This window comes from Empidonax traillii, unplaced genomic scaffold (genome assembly GCF_003031625.1).
Source record: "Empidonax traillii isolate 1590-97213 ecotype Southwest subspecies unplaced genomic scaffold, ASM303162v1 scaffold14:size4059594, whole genome shotgun sequence".
NCBI classification, from domain to species: domain Eukaryota; kingdom Metazoa; phylum Chordata; class Aves; order Passeriformes; family Tyrannidae; genus Empidonax; species Empidonax traillii.
In genome coordinates, this window is record NW_020955207.1 from 2,646,670 (window position 1) to 2,670,800 (window position 24,131).

The 24,131-nt window shown below is 38.3% G+C and overlaps 1 protein-coding gene across 6 annotated transcripts; it reads left to right on the forward strand.

Moving 5' to 3' along the window:
• The first annotated feature begins 397 nt into the window (after nucleotides 1–397).
• HERPUD2 (HERPUD family member 2) lies at nucleotides 398–23,069 on the forward strand. 6 transcript variants are annotated; one of them, XM_027892118.1, is made up of 9 exons: nucleotides 398–850; nucleotides 6,393–6,470; nucleotides 9,617–9,730; nucleotides 11,768–11,925; nucleotides 17,594–17,716; nucleotides 18,034–18,357; nucleotides 19,570–19,657; nucleotides 19,990–20,139; nucleotides 22,950–23,069. In XM_027892118.1, exons 1-9 carry the CDS (start codon nucleotides 704–706, stop codon nucleotides 22,962–22,964), a joined length of 1,197 nt encoding a protein of 398 aa, XP_027747919.1. In that variant the 5' UTR covers nucleotides 398–703; the 3' UTR covers nucleotides 22,965–23,069. The 6 variants fall into 6 exon arrangements, with proteins under 6 accessions (XP_027747919.1, XP_027747928.1, XP_027747901.1 ...); XM_027892100.1 differs by having other exon boundaries at nucleotides 400–850; nucleotides 19,543–19,657; XM_027892127.1 differs by lacking the exon at nucleotides 6,393–6,470 and having other exon boundaries at nucleotides 19,543–19,657.
• The last annotated feature ends 1,062 nt before the right edge of the window (nucleotides 23,070–24,131 follow it).

Here is a 24,131-nt window from a genome sequence, read left to right on the forward strand (position 1 = left end):
TGATTTTAGGGCCCCCATTCCGGCCATAAAATAGCACTTCCTGACCTCACAAGGCTATTTGGGGTGAACACCCAGAGGCGTTCCCGCGCCGCGGTGACGGACGCAAGGCACACGAGCAACAAACCTTTAATTCCACTGCTGAGAAGTCTTTAGGCTCCCAGCCCTCGAGAACTCGAGAACGAACGCACCGACCCGCGCAGCCGCCGTACACCCACGCCTTGTGCCGGGGCCCTCCTCCTCCGGCCGCAAACCGGGCGGCCAAACACTCCCCCCTCCTTCGCCCGCCGCCATTGCGGCACCCTCGCCCCCGCCCGGCCCGCGGGCGCCCCCCGGTGCCGGTCTGAGGCAGCGGCGGAGGGCGGGGGAACGCGGCGGCGGCGGCGCTTCCGGCCTCCATTTTACGCGGACGGCGGCGGCCGGAGGCCCGGGTGGCGTCGCGGGTAGAGGGGCTCGGCTCCGGCGGGCGCGTTCCGGGTGCTGCGCTGTCCCCTCGCCCTTCCCTCTGCCGGGGTGGGGGGGAGGGTGCGGTCCCCTGCGGCGGCAGTTCCCGGAGCGCCGGCACGGGGATGGGCTCCCGCGGCTCCCCCGGGAAGTTCGCTCCCGGCCGCTGAGCCCGCCCGCAGCCTCCCCGGAGAGGTCCGAGCGGCTCCGTGTCCGCGGCGAGGAGGAGAGCGGGGCGAGGGCCGCCCCCGCCGCGGGCAGCATGGACCAGAGCGTCGTGGAGCACCCGGTGACCCTCATCATCAAGGCCCCCAACCAGAAATACACCGACCAGACTATCAGCTGCTTTCTGGAGTGGACTGTGGGCAAGCTCAAGACTCACCTGTCCAAGGTGTACCCCAGCAAGCCGGTGAGTTGTTGGCCAGCCCTGTTCCTCGCCTTGTCCGTAAGGCTGGGACTGCGGTAACTTGGGGACAGTCGCTCAAGACTTCTTTTGGACCCTGCAACATAAGTAAACGAGAGTCCCGCTGCCGAAGAGTGACCTGCGTGAAGGCAGTGGCTGGCCCTCTGCTTTCAGGGAAGTTGGCAATATAATAGTGGCTGCTCTTTTACACGGTGTGAGAAGATCGCAGTGTAGCATCCTGAAAGGCGGCATCGCTGAAGATGCTTCCCAGTGCTTCAGATAGCTTTTTGGGAGACTGGGATTTAGTTGTCTAAGTTAACTGAATTTAAGGCTAGTTGTAAATGTAAGAGTCCTGCCTAAAGTAATTACAGTATAAGTGATATACCTAAGGTTAACACCATCTAGTGAATTCACTGAGGTACGGAGTAAATATTTATGATATTACTTGAAACATGCAGCTGAGCAACCTCTAAATTTATTTGCTTGTCTTTCCCTCTTTGAAAAGCCATTTTTTTGAGGTTGTGCTGAAAATTCTGTGCACTGGTGTTTTACAAACTTGTACAATAGTTTTTTTGTTCCTGAGGATAATATGGTTTATTTGCGAATTCTTTTAAGTTCTAAATTTGGCAGTGAAAATTTGGCTATGAAAAAAAACCCAACATAAGTAATAATAGGTAATACTGTACCTGTTTAGAATGGCAGACATGCAGAACGGCGTATTTAAAAATTTGTTCCAGAGAACTGTAGAAAGTGACTTTGCCTCTACACTGCAGCAGCATGTGGGGCCTAGACCTTGCTGTAAAAAACATGAGGAAAAAGGCTTAATATATATTGTAAATTATTAGTATTCACCTGGTTCAGCAAAAGAATTGATTTTTTTGCCTTTTTTTTTTTTTTTGACGGGGGAAGGTAAAAGAGTAGGTTTGTGTTTCAAAGAGGGTTTTTGCTTTTGGAGAAAGAAGAAGAGCAGTCACCAACTTGAGCAGTGTCACTGCTACACTGAGATCTCTTAAGCAGTTTTGAGAGTTTGGGGATATAGTTATTGCTGTGAATAATTCTCTACTGAAAAAGCCTATCTGCTGTAAAAAACAAATATATGACTCCAGCTGATTGCTGCTGCTTCCTCCTCACAACAGTCTCCTCCAGTGACGTGTGTGTGTTTGTGTTTTAACATTGGTTTTCTGACTCATCCTATGATCTTGATAAATTGAGATCCTGAAAGGCAGGATCCTTAATGAACAAGAGGTTTTCGTGTTGCCTGTAGGCTTTGAACACTAGTGTAATATTAAATTTCAGTTTCTGAAACACCTTTCTTCTGTTGAAAATGGATTCCTCAACGTGCCCTCATTAGTTAGTTAAAAGTTCAGAATCCCCAGAATTTTTGTGAGTTTAAAGTATGGTGAGTGTCTTTAGTGAAAATTATTTCAGTAGTTACCATTTGTTTTGGATTTGCTGTACTTGCAGTTAAACTAATAACTGAACACAGGATCTTTATTTCTTGGAACCTTTCAAAGTAATAACATGGGAGAGGAGAAGGGTGTTTAATAGGATGGCTCCTGTGTATAGTAATATCAAAAAGCGTATTTTTCTTGATATGTTCCTGATGTTGAGTGCTACTGCTTTTTTCAAAATCCTTTAAATCTTTGTGCTTTTAGGAGCTCCCTCACCCCACCCCTTTTTTTTTTTTTTATTCCTTTTAAAACAGATCAGTGTCAAAAGCTTGTTGATCAGATTTCTGTGTTCCCTGAATATGATAGGTCCTGGAAATAACTTCTATTACAATGCTATTTTAAGCAAAGTACATCAGAACGCAGGGACTCTATGCAGGTCTTGCTCTGTTCTTGAAGTTTAGAGTGTAAAATAGAAATCAGTTTCTGTCACTGCTGTATGTTGTGTTTCAAGTCTTCGTGTGACTTCATTCTCATTATGTGTCTCTGTAAATTAGTCAGTAAACTGATGGTAACTCTAAGTGTTGTAATTAAATTTACAATTTATTAAGAGTATATCTTCAGAAAGTGAGGTGCTTAAAATAGGAAAATGAAAAGTTAGGCCTTGAGGCAGTGTTGTTTGTGATTTTTCTGGATTAATTTGTGTAAATGACTTGCCTAAATACATAAAAATTTCAAATATAGGCAGATTGAGATTGGTTTTGTTGTTATTAAAGTTGGTATTCTTTGCAAAGTAAGTAATTTATTAAGCTAAATAGCTTCAAAATGGTATTAAATTAGTTTGTGAGTCTGCACTAAGATTCACATTCGTCAATACCTTTACTGCCTGACTGGACCAGTTGTTCATTGCATTTGTAATGCCCCTAAATGAAATGTTTATGTAAATCAGCATAAGGTGGTTGTAAAATCAGCCCCTGTGTCTCTGCAGATCGCTGCACCTTCAGTGCATTAACTGCTGCATGGATTACAGCCATAAACTAATTTAAAGCTGCTGTTTCTCATTTCCTGTAGTACCTGTCATCTAGCATATACTTTGCCTTCAGTTTTAACCAGATGTGGTTGTTTGGATTTTTATGTCCTATGGAAGAAGGGGAGAGAGGCTGAGTGAACCAAAATAACACGTACTGAAGCAGTATAGCTCAAGGGTGGCCTGTGTTCCTAAAGGACATTGCTACCTTAGCTTAGCTTTGCTAGCTGGTAATGTGCTGGGCATAACTAATTGGGACTAAGCATTGGAAAGGAAAAAAGGAATTAAAAAACACTGACTCTGGAATTCTTAGTTTTAAATACGTTTTGGATTTTGAACTGCAAACTGTCTCCCATCTCACTCTAAACTTTAGGTTCTAGAATAATTTTATCTCATGCCGTGTTCTTGCTTCTGCAAATGAGGCCACTCTGATCATGTATTGTTAAGTGTTTTTCCATCCAGTTCAGTGTTTGGGCTAGCAGTGAGCATGCTGTTCCTTGAAGCAGGAGGTGTGGTAGTGAAACCTCCTCTGTCATAGGATGGGTTGAATGCCTTTTCCATTTACTTAGGCATATATGTGAATTGCTGTGTTTTTACATTAATCACCTCTTCTTCCATCTGCATTTAAATGCTCCTCCCTCATCCCACATTTCAGAATTCCAGGATGGCTTTCACCCTGAGAATTGCAAGTAATAATCCTGTAGTGCTCAGATAGGTGTTTAAGTTTACATAGAGAGGAGTATGAGGTTTTAAAGCCTCATCTTCCCCCATTAATGTCTGTGGCTTAATATGATTAACAGCACTCAACATATGTTTAACCTTTTCTTTTGTGGTTTTGTAGGGAGCTGAAATGCATCACTGAAGGCTGTGTAGTTGGCTTTGAGGGGTCATTTTAATCTAGCAGTTTCTCCTCTGTGAAGTATTCATATTTAAAAAGTTACTTGTATTTGTATTTGGGAAGATACCTCGTGAGAAGAGGTTAAAGGGGGGCTCATACATAAGGTACCGAAGAGAAGAATTTGAATTTGACCGTGTAGAATGCTCTACTGCCTTGTTGGATGATTATTTAAAGATTTAGAGTTTGAGCTGTTTTTGTTGTTCTGTTTTGCTTGGTTTAAGCTCTTTTCTGTTCTAATTAATCCACAGATAATCTGTCTCAGGACCCAGAAACAAGGATTCTTAGATTTTCCTTCTGGCTGCACTGGTCATTCTAAAGCAACAAGTTTGTAATTTTCAGGAAAATAAAGTTTTCTTTAATCTTGATGCTGAAAATTCTGTTTTTTGTTCTAAGAAGGCCTTTCCCAAATACAAAATGCAAGTAAGCTTGCATTCTGTTAGCAGCTTGAAAGGAGCTATCAGAAAGGTATAGCTCAAAAGAAGTTAGTCTGGCATGAGAATTGGGCATTTTTTGTTCGTGTTTTAAATGTAAATAGAAATAGTACAGCACTGATGTTGAATTTATAGCAGTATTTTATCAGTTTGCTGCAAATAATTAGTTCCCTTTGTGAAACCCATAAAAAGTGTCATATCACTAATTAAAAATACAGAAAAATGCAACCTAATATAGAAAATTATTCTTAAATAGAAGTGATAAACAGTTCTGTACAATATATGGCAGATTATGAACTCACTTTAAAGACTTATTTAATCATGCATGGCTAGTATGACTTTGGGAAAAAAGTTAAAGCAAATGCTATTCAGAATTGCTGAGTAATAAATTTATAATTATTTGCTTTAAGTATCTCTCTTTTGTTCTAGTGATATGACCATTTTTTCTAGGTAAAAAACCCCAGTTCCGCAACCTTTCTATATTTTGCTAAGTTATTGGGAATCTGTAGAGGGCTATTGCAAGAAAAGAACAATGTCAAAACTTCTGTGCAAACTTTTTCTTCTCCGAGAGATTTGGGTCCTAGTTATTTGTGTCTTCGTATTAGCAAGACAGCCGAGTGGGCAGCTGAAGGCTGGGATAGAAGGAGAGGTGTAAGACGCTGTTTGCAGGGTGGGGAAATTCTTCAAATATTTCATGCTGATAATGCATGTCTGTTCTGCTGATCTTAGGCTAGATTTCTTCATTTAGCATTTGTTTATGTTAGTGCTGTCTTTCAAGGGATGAATGCTACTGAATTCATTTAGAGTGCAAGCAGTAGTTAGACTGAACTGGTCTGATTGGATTACCTTTAAAATTCTTTCAATATTGGTGTATATTCAGTAGCCTTTTTTTTTTGTTTTGTCTTTTTTATGGAAAAAAAAAGGGAGCTGTATATTCACATAGCTAGAGCACTTTAATGACCCACTAGTGTGAAGACTGTTTACAACTTTTTTTGACAGCATGAACTGAATTGAGTGGGGTTGAGGTTTCCCTTTGTTTTGTTTAACCAGATAAGCTGCTTGCTTTAGTGTACTGGACATCTTACTATAGACAGGTGCCCTTTTAAACATCATTTTGCCATTGAACTATTCTATAGAATAGAGATGAAGTTTGTACCATATGAATAGCATATCACTCATTAAAAAAAAAATCTTTTTTTTACAATACTAAGGTATTTTAAACTGTAAGAATAGCAAAAAATGGTTACCAAAGTTGGAAGGCTACCTTAAAAAAATGCTTTTGCTGCTTCATGTTTTTTAATGCTGTCCTCCTTGTTTTCTCTTATAATGATTTTTTTTCTTTGAGGGTATGAGAATGCGGGCTAGGATTAATAAGAGAAAGTCCATGTTGAAAAAGATTGAAATTTGTGCTCTTTCATCATTCTACTAACTATTTCTGGGGTGTATTTTTTATTGTCTTTGCCCCAACCACTTATCCATCTATATTTTCAGAAAGTGCTTGGGAACGGGAGCAGGGTAAAGAACAAATCACTAAAAGAAAGGAATTTTTGAGCGTACTTGAAAGTTTTCTAGATCAGCATATGCTATTAAGTGTTGTTAATTGTTATGACACTCTTGCTGAGTGTTTAGTAGCAGAATTCTTTTTCAGAATTAATTTGGACTTGTGAAGCCTCTGAAATGTTTTTAAGACTTATTTTGGTGGTTGGAGTGCTAGGGGGTTTTGTCATCCGCAAATGTTATCTGCAACAGTATACCTGTACAGCAGCAAAAAAGCTAAATTCCTTTCTTTGTCCCCATCTCCTAGTCTACAAAGGATCAGAGACTGGTGTATTCTGGCAGACTGCTTCCTGATCATCTGCAACTGAAAGATGTTCTCAGAAAAGTAAGCTTTATATCAACACCATATGATATTTGATCAGCCCCCCCTTTTTTGAAAAATAGGAATTTAGAGTTTTGTTGTTTAGCTTCAAATTTTCATTGTTGTATCAAGAAATGTAACTGTATAATGTTGATATGTTCTGGAAAATATATTTTCAATTATCTGTTTTGCGTAGGATTGTGATTCTTGTAGATTGAGGCATGTTTCTGATTAGTGGGAGAGCAAGTAGGCTGTGTAAGTCCCAAACAAGTGTTATGTTGCATATCACAGAACCGTGGAGTGGCATGGGTTGGAAGGGACTTTAGAGATTATATAGTTTCAACCTCACTGCCATGGGCAGGGGCACCTTCCACTAGACGAGATTGCTCAGAGCTCCATCCATCCTGGCCTTGAGTTCTTTGAACAGTTACCACTGTCAGATAAATGGAATAATTCAACATATTTTGTTGATTTGGGGCCATAATTTCACTTCTTGAACAGACTTAAATTCAGAATTTACCTTAAAAATGGCACTTGTGTAAGCAAATTAATATATAATAATATAAATATGTAATATATTTAATATGCAAAACCAGAATTTTAAATTCCTGAATGGATTCTTGGGAAAGCTGTTTGTACTATTTTTGATTGTCAGCTATTAACCATTCCTGATGATGTTTGAAATTTCATTGGTTCTTACTATTTTAATTTCTTTCTTTTTTTTATTCTGTTGATTTTTACTGGGAGAAAATAATTCTTTTTAATCTAATTTTAGATTCTTCACTCAACATTAAATCCCAATCCTAAATATGCATGACATCTCATGTAGGAGATCTTGGAATACATGCACTTGGTTGTCAGACTGGTTCAAATAGTTTGGAATGATGCTACCAAGTAATAGTGACTTCATTAAGTTGGTGAAGTTCTTAATTTTAATACTTAGCATGGAGGAAAATCTCTGAAGGAGAATGGTGCTTTATTGAAAGTGAGCAATTGAACTTCAGTATGGAGAAACATATGCAGAGGAATCTTGGGTATTGCTTCAGCAGACTAACACTGCTCTTACTTTATAATCTTTATTCTGAAATAGAATTTATTAAATGGGATTAAACTTCTTACCAAAAAATGGTTGCAATTTTCTATGTGTAGTTTTACTGGAAAACTGAAGCTGGACTATTGCCAACCAGTATATGTCCTGTACCAGTTTAAAGCTCAAGGGAATGCTTATATAACTTATCTCAAATCTCAGTTTTGCTTCCTAAGGACAAAATAAGTCTGAATCCCTTAAATTCACTTGGCCTTCTTACAGCAGGCTGGTTTTAGGAAACATAATTTCAAACCTTACTTATGTGCTAGAGGAGAAATTTTGTAACTCATGTGTTTCCTCACTATACAGGAGCTATGCTTGACGTTTAAGGCATTGCAGTACTTATATGCCTTGAGTTTAGTTAAAGAAGTTTAGTGAATTTGAAAACACACCAGTCTTAAGCACAAAGTTAAAAATTTGTGTTGGAAGGAGTTTCTTGTGCTCAGGCTTTTAAGAGCTTTTTGAAAAAAGGTGTGATTACACAAATTCAGTCTTATTCTCTGCCATATTCTTCCTACTGGATTAGCTCTGAATTCCTAATATTATCTGAGGATTTACTAAATCTCTCAGTTTAGCTTTGTGACACTTGCTGTTTGTTACTGACCAGTGTTGTTTCACTGATATAAAATTCCTTGAGGCTGGAAGTTGTGGCAGTCTCTGAGCACAGTGATGTCCAACACATTATGTACAAATAGAAGTATATTGCAAAAAACTGGCACATTTAATAAAGCTGTACTCTGTAAGCTTACCAGTGATATGTCTGACTTCCCTTCCACTTCACAGGGCATAAATTCTTATCTAGGTAGAAGGTGACTAGTTAGGTTAAAGGCTTTTGATTTGGTCAGAGTGCTGATCGCCCGTGCCAGTGATTTCTGATCCTTGGTTACTATCATGAACTGGTAAGAAATTACACTTTATGTAGTAGTGAGGCTGTGCTTGGGGTTGGGAACCAGTACATGTGGAGGAGTTCAAATGACTTGAGTGCATCGGCTATGCCAGCAGTAACACACAGTGGTGTATAAAAGCACTTTTCTAGTTTTCTTTATTCCTAGAGATTAAAACTTTAAAAGTGGCTAAATGGGTGTTTTAACAATTTTTTTTATGGTTTTAAAAACCTCCTCCAAACACAGTATTTCTAAATGTCATCCTATGAAAAACAGCAGCTTGCCTGCACCATGCTGATTTCAGAAGAGGACAGAGAGGTGTTTTTGTTGCTTTTCTTGTTAAAAATTTGGTTACTGAGAAAGCTGCAGTGTGCAATCTAAATATGCAGTCATAGCTGTTCTGTTGCTATGGCCATATAAGGGGGTGTTTTAATTTGGTACAGGGAAATAGCTTCAAATGGAAGTTGTTATGGCATCCATGTTGGGGGGTGAGCATATTCGTGCAGAACTGGCATGGGCATGCTGGCACGGCTTCAAGTGGTGCCACTCATTTGCTTCCTCACTTTCAAATGTTTAGGAATACTCTAGCCGTGTCTAGCACTTTGAATAGCATTCCCCGAGTGTGGAATACCTATAGGGACTTTCAGTTGGGTGTCTCCAGGTTAGGCTTGAGCCAAGCTTAGACAGGAGTGAGGTGAAGGTAGTGGCTGGTACATTTTTCTTATCTTGGTTTGCTTGTGGAACTCCAGCACCTACATTTTTCATGTACCCTGATGTTGTTATTGAATAACACTCTTCATTAGATCTCAGAGCAAATGGAAGTGTTCTTAACTTTGGGGAAACTGAGCCCTGTAAAAGGTTTGAAATTTTTCCAAAATACAAGTTAAAGCTTGTGATATACTTCCTCATGTGTGTCCCACGGTTCTTCCACTGATTCTGCTATACTGCAGTTCTAGGGAAAACTGGGATGTTAAAGTGTTCTATATATTGTTGTGGACAGCTGCCAGGAAGACATTAGCTGTGAAACAGTAGGATTCTCTTGTGCTAGGCTCAAGTGTTGCTGTATGGTCTCCCTGTTTTGTATAGTGTTTCTTTAGTATTTGCAAATGCAACTTTGAAAATGAATTTTTAAAGTCAGTATTTGCTTGTACATTTCTGAAATATTGTTGCTTTAGCTTTTCAATTTTTTTAATTTTTAGCAAGACGAGTATCATATGGTTCATCTGGTATGTACTTCCCGGACACCCCCAAATTCTCCAAAACCCAGCACCAGTAGAGAAGGTCACGGAACTTCAACCTCCAGCAGTAGCTCAGTGAGTTTTTTGTCATACACAAGACATGAATTTCTTCTGTGCTGAGGAAACTTTCAGTTAATTTCTCTTGTAACTTCTTATATTTGACTATAAAATAGCGTGATGAAAGTAGAGCATGCCATATGAATTTGTACAAATTAGACCTGATTATTTAAATGCATCGTTTTATTTGAACAGATATGTCCTTTTTTTCAAATAGTAATACAGTTATGTTTATTAGATGATAAAGCACTACTTTTTCTAAGCTGTTCTTTCATTTTAACACTATATTAAAATATACATTTTCCTTTCTCTCTGTATCCCTGTGTCTTTGGCAGAATTTGTGCAGTGTATTCAGAATTTTAGTAAAACTTAAGTTCAGATTTATTTTGTGAGAATTTGTACCACTGAAGAGAGACCAGTCAAAATAGTGCCCTTGTTGTGAGATACAGGTGAAACTTAGCCAGGGTTTGTTCTATTTGACAGGAAATGGTCAGTACTTACGCATGAGCTTTGAGGCAGTCAGTGTCTGTAAGAAAGTGAGAAGTAGAAAATGTTCTTGACAATTTTATTAGTTAAGCTGTTAACACATTTGTTGACTGTGGTTTGAGCCTTGCCCTCTTCACACCCTCCAAAAATGATCATGGTGATCTTTGTTTGTACTGTGTTTTAAGTGCAGTTAAGGTTTCTGTTGATGACTTGGTGGTCATTACTGTAATTCCTGACTTTTTCCAGAGTCGGCAGTATAACTAAGCAATCCTTGAAGGTTAGTCAGAGAGGGATGTGTACAGTACCATTGCAAGTACTTTTCATCCAAAGTGTGTTGATTGTCAGCATATGGAAAATACCCTTCCAGTAATAAGCTGTCTTCATTCTGCTGTTGATAGGGAACTGTATCAGACTGCTGTGTGACGGTCAGAAACACAAGCAGTGTTTAAGCAGTGATAGAGAGGGGACAGTGGTTAAAACATCTTTTCAAAGGCTGTACTTGTATCTGTTTGCAAGCAGGACATGGGGCCTCCTTTGTGATTATTTCATTGCCGTGTAGATCAGTTGGAAATGTTGTATTTGAATGACTGTATTAATGCCTGCTAAAAACAGGCAAGTATACACAGTGTTAAGTTCATAATACTTTGAAGGAAACAGCCTAAATCCAAAGCTTGAATGGCCCTTGTCCTTTCCTTTGTTTTTCATTTTTACTTCCCCCACACACACTGTCTAGTGGTAAACTTTTCTTGTTTTCCTTTGTAGGGCAAATGTGATATGGATGTCTTAAGTAACTCACTTCCTGAGTTGTCAAAGTTGAAGAGGATTTTCTACTGAGTAAACATTACAGTAATTCTTAGCAACAGGATTTGAGGCTTATTAGAACTGAAATAATGCATCTCAGTGGCCAAATTGTAGTCTGTTATGGTGGCAAACAATTTAGGAGCCAGCTGTTGTCTGACTTTCAGAGTTAAGTACTGATTCTTTGAAGATATTGAAGATCTGACACACTAGTTTGAGGTGTGTTTTGGGAGCCTGAGTATTTCCTGGCTGCTTCCCTATTAGCATTGGCAGCCCTGTTCCAGCAGCGAGCACAGCAGTTTGGATTGGGCAGCTGGCACAGTGGAGAAGATGAAGAGTAGAAGGGGTAACTGAAGACAAGGATAGAGGAATGGTATTTAAGTCACTACGGGCACTCATCTCTCAATGTAAAGTCATATCCTGAGGTTGTAGTTACTGCTGTTAATGGTAGGCACTAGAATTTTTGTTGCTGCTAAATATTCTTTCAGTTAAGTTTTAGTTTACCTCAACTTTTTGAAACTATGATTCCCAACAACTTGTGGTTTTCTCTGGAACCTGTCTGGTGTTGAGTCTTTCTGGAAACTTTTTGTTTTTTTTTAATATGTGCACTAAGGCTTGTCAGAACTGATAAAACCCCAGGTGACTTGCTACTGCTTATATTCTCAGTAAAACTCGCAACAAAACATTAAAGCAAATAGTTTTTTAAGACAGTAGTAAATCTTGTAACTGTGTCAAAAAGATCCAAAACCTCAATTTTATTTTATTTTCAAGAATTTAGACCGTTCTGGATCAACTGCTGCCTCACCCACAAACCAAGAAGCTTCATCTACATCTTTGAACGCTAGTGCAGATGGAGTGAGGCATCGTAATCTTCCACAAGCACAAAGCAGTCCTACACCAAGCCACCAGTTCCCTTATTTAATGCAAGGGTAAGTGAGACTGGACCAATCCTCAGCTCTTTGATACTCTTTAAAGTACTTCAAATGTTCAGTTGCAATTGTGTTTCTTTCAGTCTGCAAAATGATTTGGCTATTTCATCTTGGGAAGCATAAGTCACACTAGAAACATTTTTTCGTATGAAAACAAGTGGATTTAGCCAGGAGTCAGTCAAAGAAGAAGTGTCTTTGGTGCTCCCTTTCAGGCTGCTTTTTTTATTTTTTCTTCATGCTTTTTGCCCTCAACTTTGCATGGACACAAGTGCAGCTTTAATATATCCAGTGGATGTAGTTAGTAATGTAACTGATAAAATTAGTGCTTCTGGTTGGTTTTTTCTGTCCTTTATTCTAATAATCAACTCTTAAGTTCTTACCTGAATATGATGGTTCTTAGTTTTTGACACGTAAGAGATGTAATTCTTCACTTCTCCATATTGGATTCCACTGTGGACATGATATGTGGGTGTTTTGGGTACATATAAGTGCTTGTGTATCTACAATGGAATGTTTAAGTATTTTCATGCATACCAATGGAATGTAATCAGTGTATGTTTCTAGATCAGATCAGTTATTACATAACTACCAAAATTCTGTCATTTGTTTTGTGCTTAAAAAGCAGCTTTACTAATTTTAACTTATGTGGCCTTTGCAGCTACTTAAACATGTTGTTATTATTTTCTTCCAAGGGGAAATAGGAGGATAGTGCATTCTGAGATGATAGCTGTCATTTCCTCAGGGAGCACTTTCAAGTTTTCTTCCTGACAAGGTGTTCTCTCAGTACTGTATGGATTCTAGAAACTTATTTGAATGTTGAAATAAAACAACACTGAGCTATAAGCCTGCTAACAGTAACAACTGCTGCTGGAAAGGAAACAGATGTCAAGAACTGTTAAAAGTTTAGCATTAATTAGAGCATGTAAATTGAACTAGAGTTAACTTGGACTTTACTACTCTTGCCAGTTTTCATCCTGCATTCCTGCAAGGTTTTTTTTATTTTCTTATCTGAAATGTCCTTTCTGCTGGGAAGAAATAGTCTTTGCAGTGGGTGGGGCACTTACGTGATTCTGACCACGTGCATCTTTGCTGAAGTGGTCATACCTGGCTTTATGTCCAACCTAGGGGAGACCAGAGGTTGACTGTCAAGGCTGCTGTTTGGTGTAATGTATATTAATTCTGGAAGCAATTTATCATATGTTGTGTAAATGCGTCATCTGTAAGAAGTTTTAGTGTTTTTCTGATTAGCTTTTCACATAGAGGTACTTGAGTTTTTGTCATGCATGGTTTTCTGGATAGGCTGTGAAATTCAAAAAGGCAACAGAACCATTGTTCAGTCTTTGGGCTGAAATAATTAAAATACAGTGGGATGAGTCAGTTTGGAAGACATTGCTGTGTTTGAAAGAAGGAGTAATTTAGAAGTCAATTAAAAATGACTTGCTATGTCTGGCATGTAATGTGAGTTGAGAGGAGTGGATCTGTAGACAGAAAGAGATGCTGAGAACCTGACATCAACACTGCACATATTTCAGGGGTTTCAGTCTTATTTGGACTGTCTCTAGCTTGGTTACCTGGAATAGGGTCCTGTTTGTGGCTGAGGTGCATTAGTAGTACAATTAAATCACATATTTCAATTTTCTTTTTTTTTAAGTCCACAAGGAATCCAGATGGTGATCCAAGAGCATTCTGTGGTGCAAACAGAACTGTAGTAAGAGGAAGTGACTCAAGGTTTTTAGGAGTGCATTCCAAGTCTTAACAGAAATGCTAAAATAAATGAACCTTAAAAAATCTTAGGCTTTTTTTTTTTTTTAAAGTATTTTAATGGAATGCTGATAGAACCTAAAGTAGATATTTGTGGACTACTGGGCATGGGCTCTGCTCAGTTCCAAATAATCTGTGCCCAGTCCCTGCTGTAGTCTGCTTTCTTCTTGAAAAACCTTTTTTTTAATGCTTCAGTAATCTTCTCAGACGCATCTTGTTTTGCTTTAGGGCATTGCTGCTTGTATTCCAGCAGTAAGAAATGCCCTCTTTTTATTTTTTTAGCTGCTCTCTTTAACATCATTTAGGGCAATGAAATCTAGCTTTAATGTAATTTATACACCGATTGAGACTTGCTAGGAACAATGAAGATTCACAGCTGAAACTGGCTTTGCTTTGTGTATTTTCATGAGCAGACACTTCAGTTCTATCTGTATGATGACCTATAGGCACTAGTGATGGGGAAGAGTCTCCAGGTGTTTGAAAATATATGTGAGGGTCAGTTTTTTTGAGCATTTTGCAGTGCTTCCATTAGTAAACTGATTTGTACAAATAAGTAACATGAATGCTAAGTGATTCAGTAATGGTTTTGATGGTTTTTCAGTTCCTGGCACAAAGTTTCAGAGTGTAAGTTGAATACCCTTTGGGAAAATAGCATTTAATTCGGATTGTTTAAATAGTACAGAGAAAACAATTTAAAGCTTTCTTTTGCTTTCAAGCTTTTGCAAATGCTGTTTTAGAAAAATCTAAACTCGTGGTGGGACCGGGCAAGTAGTTTATGGATCTACCAAGTTAGTCTTGAGCTGAGGAGAGCAGGCACAGCATTGTCTGCTCTTGTGGATCAGGGCTCGTGCTGTGCTGTGCAGGTACAAACAGAACAGATGGCTCAGTCCTGAAAGGGCTTGCATTTCAGATTGGAGAGCACTTGGAAGCAGTAAACAGAGAAGAAACATCAAGGCATGGAAACTGTCAGGTGTGGGTGGCCCCTCTAGTGAAACGCTTTCATGTTGTGTACACAGTCATGTTTGAAAGCAAATAACAGAATTACATACTGACAGCATGCAGTATGTTGTAGCACATAAATAGCTTGCTGCATCAGTCACCTTTGCTCACTGTATTTTTTTCTAAGTAGTAAATAACATAGAGGAGGATATTGAAATAGTACTTGAAGTTGAGATCCCAAGCTCATATGAGATGAACTCCTAAATGAGATGTCTGGGGGTCAAGGTTAAACAAACCTAGTTATTGTCAATCATGCAGATGATGGAGAATGAGCTTTTGAGTCTGAATAAAATGTCTTATTTTCCACTAGTGGTGAGCAGTATTTTCATGATGATAGTAGCTAATTAATCTGACCTTACACTCAAATTCAGTGCTGGTTAGCTCATTTTGGGTGTCTTCCATAGACCAAAAGAAATAATTCTGAGATTTCTAACCATTGTAAGAGCATGTGTCTTTTCAGAATATTTCAAAGCTGTCTCTTACCATTTGAACTGCTTTTTGGCTTATGTTCTATTGTTCAGTTGTCTGCTCTGTTCTGTTGTCCAGTCTTTGAATGCCTGTACAGACCCTACAGATCTTCTTTCTTCTTATGCTGTTGCTGCCATTCTTCTGAAATACTCCTTCTACCATTTTCCTTCTCCTTCTGAAAAAAAGATAAGGAAAAAGTACATGCTACTTTCCTTTTTCTTTAAATGGCAACCTGGCTTGCTTTGCTGAGAAGAACTTTGTCCTCTGGGGAGGTTCTTCTCACAGAATTATGTTACACTGTTTAGAATTGTTTCTGATTTTCATAAGCTAACTTAATACCCTAGCAACTGTAATAGCTTTATAATTGACAACATCTGCTTCATTTTGATTTTTGATGAGCAAACAAAATACTGCTGTGCTAGTTGTCGTTCTAAGCCTGAAGCCTGCTGTAAGCCAGTGTACTTTTGCTTATTAAAGGAGCTCGATCTTGGAAAAGTCTTGCTTTTTGAAAAGACACATATCCTAGAAAAGCTATTGGAAAAAAAAAAAGGGAAATTCAATAACCCATCAAAAAATTGAATCTGAAAGAAAAGAACATAACATAACTGAACTGTTTGTGGTTTCTCATGTTTTGACTGATTACTTAATCTACTATTAAGCTTTAAGACATTGATAAAGCAACTTTCTAAAGAGTTTGGAAGAAAGGAGAGACTCAAATCCAGTAATATTTCTAAAAGATGTATCTGTGAGGATGAGTTATTAGCCTGAGGCATCTCAACTTTTGTTAAGCTCAACATAGCAGTTACAAAAAAGAACCCTAAAATCTTTATTTGATGAGGAAAGGAACTGGGTGAATTCCCTCAGAATTCACTGAGGCAAGTTGGGTAGTACTCCTTACTGGTGGCTGAGCTGGGAGCGATATTAATACTGATATTGTACCTGCTTGTAACTGAGAGACTGCTCAGTGGTTTGTCTCAGCACAGTACTTAATGACACCCATGCAGAATATTTGAATTGTTTTCTCATTTTGAGAGTCAAATGTGTTATGAATTTTGGAGGAATTTTATTTCTCAAAGTGGTTACCAGTTCTGGGGATAGAAAAACATTCTTAAAGCTTGCAGCTGTAAATCATGATTAATATTTTTCAATAGCAGCTTGTCAGCTTCACTGCTTCAACGTGTTAATTATGCGTAAGTAAATAGCATCAGCAAGGCTGCCAGTTTACCCTTTCAATTTTTTAAATAAACCTAGAGTATTGCCTCTGGTTACCTCAGTTTGTTTTTGGTATCAGGAAAGTACTTTTGCTTGCTTCCCCCCGCCCCCCAACTATTGTCAGAACAGGTTATAACTGAATACAAACATAATAGTTTTAGCAAAGGTCATGGAGTTGCATAGCAGGCTCTTGTCCAGGGTTACAGTGAAATGCTTATTCATGTGTAACATGGAAAAAAGATTTTAATGTCTTCATCCCATCTTTCTTTCTGGGCATATCGTATATATCTGAATGCCTGGTAGACTAATGAATTCTCTTGGTGATATTTTTGCAGGGAGTGCCTTACTTAGGGAACAGGTGTAGTCTGCAGTACAATTACAGCAGTCTCAGCTTTTGCTGCCTGCAGTCTGAATAAACTTTTCTTCATGCTTTATGCTCTCATGCTGTCCTGAAAGATGTCCTGGTTTACTACAGTTCACTACATCAAAATCTTTTGGGAAAGAGTTGGAAATCTTGCCAAAACATGCTATATGCTCTAGGAGGTAAGAGAGGCTTAAGAAGTCTAAAAGCAGACAAAACCAAACCTAAAACCTGCATACAGGAATTTTACCTCTTTTGCATGTGAACCAGAGGTAAACGCCCATAGGGAGGAGAATCATACTCCAAGTATTGAAGGTGGGGGAGGGGGATATAAATCCTTTAAAGTGCTCTTAGTTGCATCTTCAGAGCTGTATCTGAAAGATTAGTTTGTTGTCTTTGCTTGTGTTCATTTGTTCACATCTTTGATCACAGTAATATTTCAGGTATTGCTTGTGAAGAAAAGCTGTAGAAAATACTAAGTTTTTCCTTTACAGCTCCTGTAGCACCTTTAAGGATGACCCCTGAACTTAAAAGGAATTGTAGAGAAGAATTTCTGCAGTTAACACAGTTCTTGAAAAATTTTCAACATGGTTTTGTCCTAGGGATGCAGCTAGTGACAGACTAACTACAATAACATAAGTACTCTTTCTGTAGAAATAACTTTGCTTATTAGTTTCTTTTATGAAAATATAGTTCTTTTTTGGGATGGGTTAGATGATCTCACTACATGTTGTTTGGGTGTTATTTCAGTGCATTATTTTAGGGGAACAAATGAGAGGAAAAAATGCGACTTTGTTTTTTAATAGCAGTGCATTTTATAGATGTAGCAATTCAGAGCTGAATATTTTTCTTTAAATCCTTCTCTAGCAATATAGGCAACCAGGTTCCGGGCCAAGGTGTTCCTGCTGGATTTTCTGTGTATCCTTCATTCAGTCCCTTACAGATGATATGGTGGCAACAGATGTATGTACGTCAGTACTACATGCAATAGTAAGTCTGTATTATCTTAGCACTGAGTTACACGAATGAAAAGAATGTATTAAATGTTGTTTACAGGATCAGAATGTCCGTTTATTTTGTCTGGCTCTGTTGTTTTACACTTAGTTTTGTCTAGCAAATTATGAAATCCAACCATGGATTGGAATCAGTGTATTATTAAGTAAAGATCAAACGGAAAATGCAGTTTGTTTTGACATGTAGTAGATGTGAAACTTTGTTTTTACTAGTGTAGAAAAGAAGACAATAATAGGCTTTAGCAGTTATGGCGCGTGTTTTTTGACAAACCAGTTTTATGTTTAAATTTTTAGCCAAGCTGCTGTTTCAGCCCAAGTGACTTCCAGCACAGAGCCAGCAAGATCTGCAGTTGCCCAGGCTGTCAATTCGGAACGTGCTCCTGCAAATGAGCCCGCAGCAGTGCCAAACGTAGCTGTTCAGGAGAACAGGCCTGTAAACCCAAACATTCAGATGAATGCACAGGGTGGCCCAGTAGTGAATGAAGAGGACTTCAATCGGGACTGGCTGGACTGGATGTACACTTTCTCTAGAGCAGCAATTCTTCTGAGCATTGTATACTTCTATTCTTCTTTCAGTCGATTTGTCATGGTAATGGGAGCCATGCTGCTGGTTTATTTGTGAGTACCACAGTTGAGTATAGCTGCAGGTCTGAAATGTGGTATAATAAGTGCTAAGGTATAATCCATTAAAAATTACCCAAATGCAAAAGTTTAGACACTGCTCCTTTGTGACAGGGTATGTCTGTTAAAAAAAAAATCAAACAAGTAAAGAAACTGATATGAAGAAAGAAAGGAGTAATTCTCAAAACACTTTTACAGTGAGTTGGATGCCACTTATACCTGAAACACAGTGCTCTTAAATGTTGGTGATATTAATAGGTCAGTACTGTAGAATTTTGAGATGAAAATTTAGGTAGTGGGGCTGAGGGGACAGAAGTTCATATACGTCAAGCATATACTTGCATAAACTTATTGGGTATGAAATTGCAGAGCTAAGCTCATGTAAATTTCAAAAAATAACTTCTGTGGTCTGTGCAGTAAATTTTGTTAGGCAGAGTTAAAGTAGTGATACTGTAATGGTGGATACTAGATCTTGTAGTATTGCAGGGACTTAAAATTTTTACAACATGTCATAAAGACCTAAGTGCACGCTCTGTTTTATTAACAAATATCAGTACTGTTGTCATCACTTCCTTTTGCATATGAAAGTACCTTAGCGATGTAAATAGAAGTGGAAATCTGCAATAATGCTTGGTATTTTGGACTGATGTCATTGACTGAGAGTTTTGCTTACACTGTAGTATTAATCCTCACAAGGGCTGTTCTGTTTTTCTTACAGATAGGATAGTTAAAATCAGAATGTACACACTTGAAAACATGGTAAAGGCTTATTTAGTTTACAGTGGCAACGTGGTTCAAGGCTTAGCTGAAGTTAAATTCTTTTTTCCGCAGAAAATCAAACTTAAGCTATGAAAAATTAAGGCTACCTTTGAAAATTTATGTAACTTAAATACTTAAAGTTGGGGAGGATACCCCAAAAAATATTATACATATTTAATCACCTAATCATGGTATATTATTCCTCTTCTGGAACTTAAGGCTGTGAACCCCAAGACCCTTCTTAACTCAGACATTGAAGAATAGCCATTAGATCTAAATGTAAGAATTACAGAAAAATAGATGCAACTTCATTCGTTTGAGAGTACTTAAAGAATTTACTGCAGTAGTTAGTTAGCTGTAGCAGAAAGATCTTTTTGTTACTTTCAAAAGAGAGGTTTTCAACTGTTCCACTTTCTTACATAGACACCAAGCTGGATGGTTTCCCTTTAGGCAAGAGGGAGGCCAACAACAGGCAGCCAATAATGCAGAAGTGAACCGTGATGGGCAACATGCAAATAACCCTGATCTTGAAGAGATGGTGAGTAAGGGCAGACATGTCTTTTGAGACTGCTATGTATTATATTGTAAAGTATATAATGCCTGGACATAAAATCAACTTTTATGAAATGGAGTTGATAAATCAGAAAGCTTTCAGCGTTGTCCTCGGGTTGTGCCTGCTGCCTAAATTCTGTATTTTTCAATTCTGACAATTCCTGATTGTCTCTACTTCAATCACAAACTTTCTTCTTGCTAGTTACTTCAGGAGGTTGTTCTGAGAGAAGTCACTTAATGTAGAAAGATACTGCTGGTTACCTTGTGTCAGAATTCTGGAAAGAAGCAGTTGAATTGCTTCAATTTCTGTTTTTAAAGGAGCGACTTATGGATGATGGGATTGATGAAGACAGCGGAGAAGATGCAGGTGAAGATGGCAATACAGAGCAGCAGCCTGGATTCATGGCTTCTGCTTGGTCCTTTATCACAACCTTCTTCACATCACTCATCCCTGAAGGGCCTCCACAGGTTGGCAATTAAAGTGGAAAAGGAACTGTGTCAGGCAGCCTCAGTAGCCATACATAGAAGTGGAACAGATTCTAGAGAGTGTTCTAAATACAGTGCAATTTCTGAAAATTTATATGTTATCTTTTTGATCATGGTGTACAAAAATGTGTATTTTTTTTTCTTTTGGCTTTCTCATGCATTGAATATTTTAAGCACAAGTGGACTACTAAATGCTTTCTTTAAGGTTCTTCTTTTTCTGAAGAATAAAATGTAAAAATATTGGTCTTCCATGTTTTATTTTAATTTCAAATGTGTTATACTGAGGCAGAGAGCTTGTACTTAATCTGCACCATTACCTCTTTAAAGAGCTGTTAAAAATACGAATGTTGACAGACCTTTCTAAGTGCTGTCTGTTTATGTGAATAATGTATCTTGTGCTAGTTGTATGCAGGGTGTGAATTCTTACATGGGATTTAAAAATTACACCATTCCTGAGAGAATGCTGTAAACACAAGGGTTAGTTGTTAATGGCATGTTGTCTTCATGCCACAAACTACTAAGCCTCTTCATTTAAAAAGCTAAAAACTTTTTCTTGAGATTATGAATGAACTGAAGTTCATTAAAGCTGGAGGTGTTTGACAGCTCTTCAAAGACAACTGACAGAGATGGGATAAACCTTAAATGTTTGATACATACAGTACTTTTTAAGGACAATATAGCTGCTCTGGGGTAAAACATGTACATTAGGTTTTTTAATAAAAACTGTTATGGTAACTCGTTTGAATGTTTATATGCAAATTTGAATGCAAACGGCTAAGTAGTGCATCGCTAAGGATGAGGATACGATAAATTTGAGAGTGGAATAAAGTCATCATGGTGGCATTACCAACATTGACTAAAGTGATGTGTTTTTAGCACGGTCCACACAGTTTCGGGTATAATCTCAACAGCAGACTATCTGTATTGTTAAACTTAATTAACCCATTTAAAACTGAGAAAAGGAAAATGATACATGAGATAGTAGCACAGAGTAATGTCAGATTTTTGGTTGCTTTCTTCAGATTTTAATCATAGTCAAAAAGGTATATTTGGGTTTGTTCCTAACTCTGAAGTTATCATGTACTATCTAACTTAAAAATGACTGCAAAGATTCTGTTATACTACAACCAAAGGAAAACCTATCTAACTTTCCAATTTCAGGGCAAAGTTCTGGAAGAGATACAGAGGTTTATTTTTTGCAGTCAAACTGCTGAAGCTATGCAGCAAAGTTTTGAACCCAAAGAAAACATTTTAAGTTTTGGACTCTGAAACATCTGTCAAGATTTCTAGGCCTTACTGAAAGTTGACTTGGTTGGAAATAAACAAATTTGAGCAGTGGTTTTAAACTGTTTAAGTTAAATAGAATGTTTTTGAGTAAAAAATGTCTTATTAACAAGTCTGTGAGAGGGCGAGAAATATAAATGTAAGTCTTACAAGCATCAATTATTTCATTTGCTGTATAGGCAGCAGTGATGAATAAGTCATGTTTAATTATCATGTTTTCCTCCTATTTTTACTATGGAAAGCTACTCTCTGTTTATGTTCTTTGCTACATAAACATAAAATGTGTAGACCTTGTCCATGAAATGTTACCTTTTTAGTTCGGCAGATGGATCTAACTGGACTCATATTTAAGAGCTGTTACAAAAACTTAGATTTTTAAAGGAATGTCACAGGTGGCAGTCTTGGATGTCATAAGACATATTTCTGAAATGCTTTGAGAAAGATTCGTCTATTCTCCCTCCCACTTTTACTGAAAATACACTTTTCTTTTTGTCTTGGTGTTAGTGTATCTGTAAGCTGTGCAGTTATGACCTACTAGTATCTAGCTATTGACAGCCATTTGTTGCTTCTTATTGTCATTGTTTAGGTTTCTGTTTGTTTTCCATGCTGTAGGAAGCAATTGGTGGCAGCTCAGTGTTGTTAGCAGACAAGGTTAAGAAAGCTGCTCTTATGCTGTTAGCCCTGTTTTGGTTAAAAAGTGTAGAGGTGTCACTGCTTGTTCCTATTCAGACAAGGATAAATGTGTTGACAAGTTTCACAAGGTTGAAATAGTGAAATGGGAGATCCTGGCAGTTGGTTAAGTGTTGAGGGAGATGTTCCAAGAGTTTTAACTGGAACACGGAGCTCGAGCAATGAGATGAAGAGGCTGGACTTCCATCAGACCATCTTAAGGTCATCGAACCTCCCAGTTTCCACAGCTTACCGAGATATGAGCAAGGAAAAGCAAAAATATGGTTACTAAGGAAAATGAGTGAGAAATAACAATGTGAGATGAGTGAGAAGTAACACTGAGATATGAAGCATTACCATAGGATTGGAGGTGGAGGAAAACTATGGGCAGGAGCAAAAGTAAGAGAAGGTGTGATGATGTATAAATACAAAGCAAGTGTTGAAAAACAGATTGAGGTAAGAGAGGTGCACTTTTCAGAAAAGGAAAAGAACTTGATGAAAATTAGTCAGATCAAGTCTTTTTTGTATGTGTTTCTGAGCAATTTGTGTATGGAATTGATGGGAGAGAAACAAAAACTCTAGGAAAATAGTTGCTTTTTCTTAGTGTATCCTTGTAGAAACTGTTCCATAGCATAAAACACAATTAGGTAGTACATTGTTCTAGGCAGAGCTACATTCTGAACTGTAGCAAATCTGTATCGTGAACAAAAGGTATGAGTATGAAGGCATTGTAGGATGTGCCCCAGTACTGACTTTGTCATGTATCTGTACATCACACACTTCTACAACTTTGAATACAAAAAAAGTGATTAAAATAAATTCTTTGCCTTACCTTGCAGGAAGATGTGATATGACAGATAACCTACATTTAGAGGAGTCCATGTATCTAGTAACAAGACTATGCCAGCATGTGCAGTGGCTTCATGTGTTAACCAAGAGACACTTACACCAGAAACAGATCCAAAAGTGAAGCATATTTCATCCATAATACTTCTTGCTGTTAAGAGACAGATGAGATCAGCAGTGCTTATGGAGCAGGTATTTGAAAAGAGCAAGACACAGGGACTCTTTTGCATGATTTCTTAATATTGTGCTTTGAAAAACACTTTGCAGCCACTGTGTATCCACATATACACCAGCCTTGACTTCTCAACTGCAGTTTACATCGAGTTTAGCAAGGCCACTGTTGGCTTAACAGGTTGTCATGGTTTAACCTTAGCTGGCAACCATGTACAACGCAGCTGCTTGTTGACTTTCCCCTTATATTATGTAATAGAGAGGAGAATCAGGAAAAAATCTCCTGAAACTCCTGGACTGAGATAAGAACAGTCTAGTAATTGAAATAAGTTAAATAAGATGATAATACTAATAATTGTAGTGAAAAGGGGAGAGAGAAAACCCAAGAAAAACAAGTGCTGCACAACGGAGTTGCTCACCACCCGTTCAGGGATGCCCTCTCCTTCCCTGAGCTGCAATTGGCACAATTCCAGATAACTCCCCCACCCCTTTATGTACTGGGTGTGACATTCTATACTGTGGAATATCCCTTTGTCCAGTTTGGGTCAACTGTCCTGGCCATGCTGCCTCCCAGCCTCTTGTGCACCTGCTGACTGACAGCTCATGGAAAACTGAGGAAACCTTGATTTGCGATTGCACTGCAATGCAACACATAAGACATCGGTGTTGTTCCCATACTGAATCCAAAACGCAGCACTTCATAGTACCAGCTGATAAAAAGAAAGTGAACTCTATCCCAGATGAAACTAGGACACAAGTGTAACATAAACTGGGGAGTTCTTGGGTACAAAATAGTGGACAAAGGGATCCATATTCTCCTGTTGTGAGCTTGCAGTCTATTCTTCATGCTACTGTTTGTTTTGGAGACCTTGACAGGCACAATTGGTTTTGCAGTTGCTCCCTACTGCCTTTTAATTCCAGTGACTCAGAGAAATTATTACATGGTACTGCAGGAAAAGTTTGTTTCTGAGATATCACTACCTTCTTACTGTTACTGCAGCTGA

Excerpts from the sequence above, each read along its gene's own strand:
- HERPUD2 (XM_027892100.1), top strand. The coding sequence starts at position 704 with ATGGACCAGAGCGTCGTGGAGCACCCGGTGACCCTCATCATCAAGGCC. Across the intron at positions 6,471-9,616 it reads TGAAAGATGTTCTCAGAAAA|CAAGACGAGTATCATATGGT; the intron begins GTAAGCTTTATA and ends TTTAATTTTTAG. Across the intron at positions 9,731-11,767 it reads CAACCTCCAGCAGTAGCTCA|AATTTAGACCGTTCTGGATC; the intron begins GTGAGTTTTTTG and ends TTTATTTTCAAG.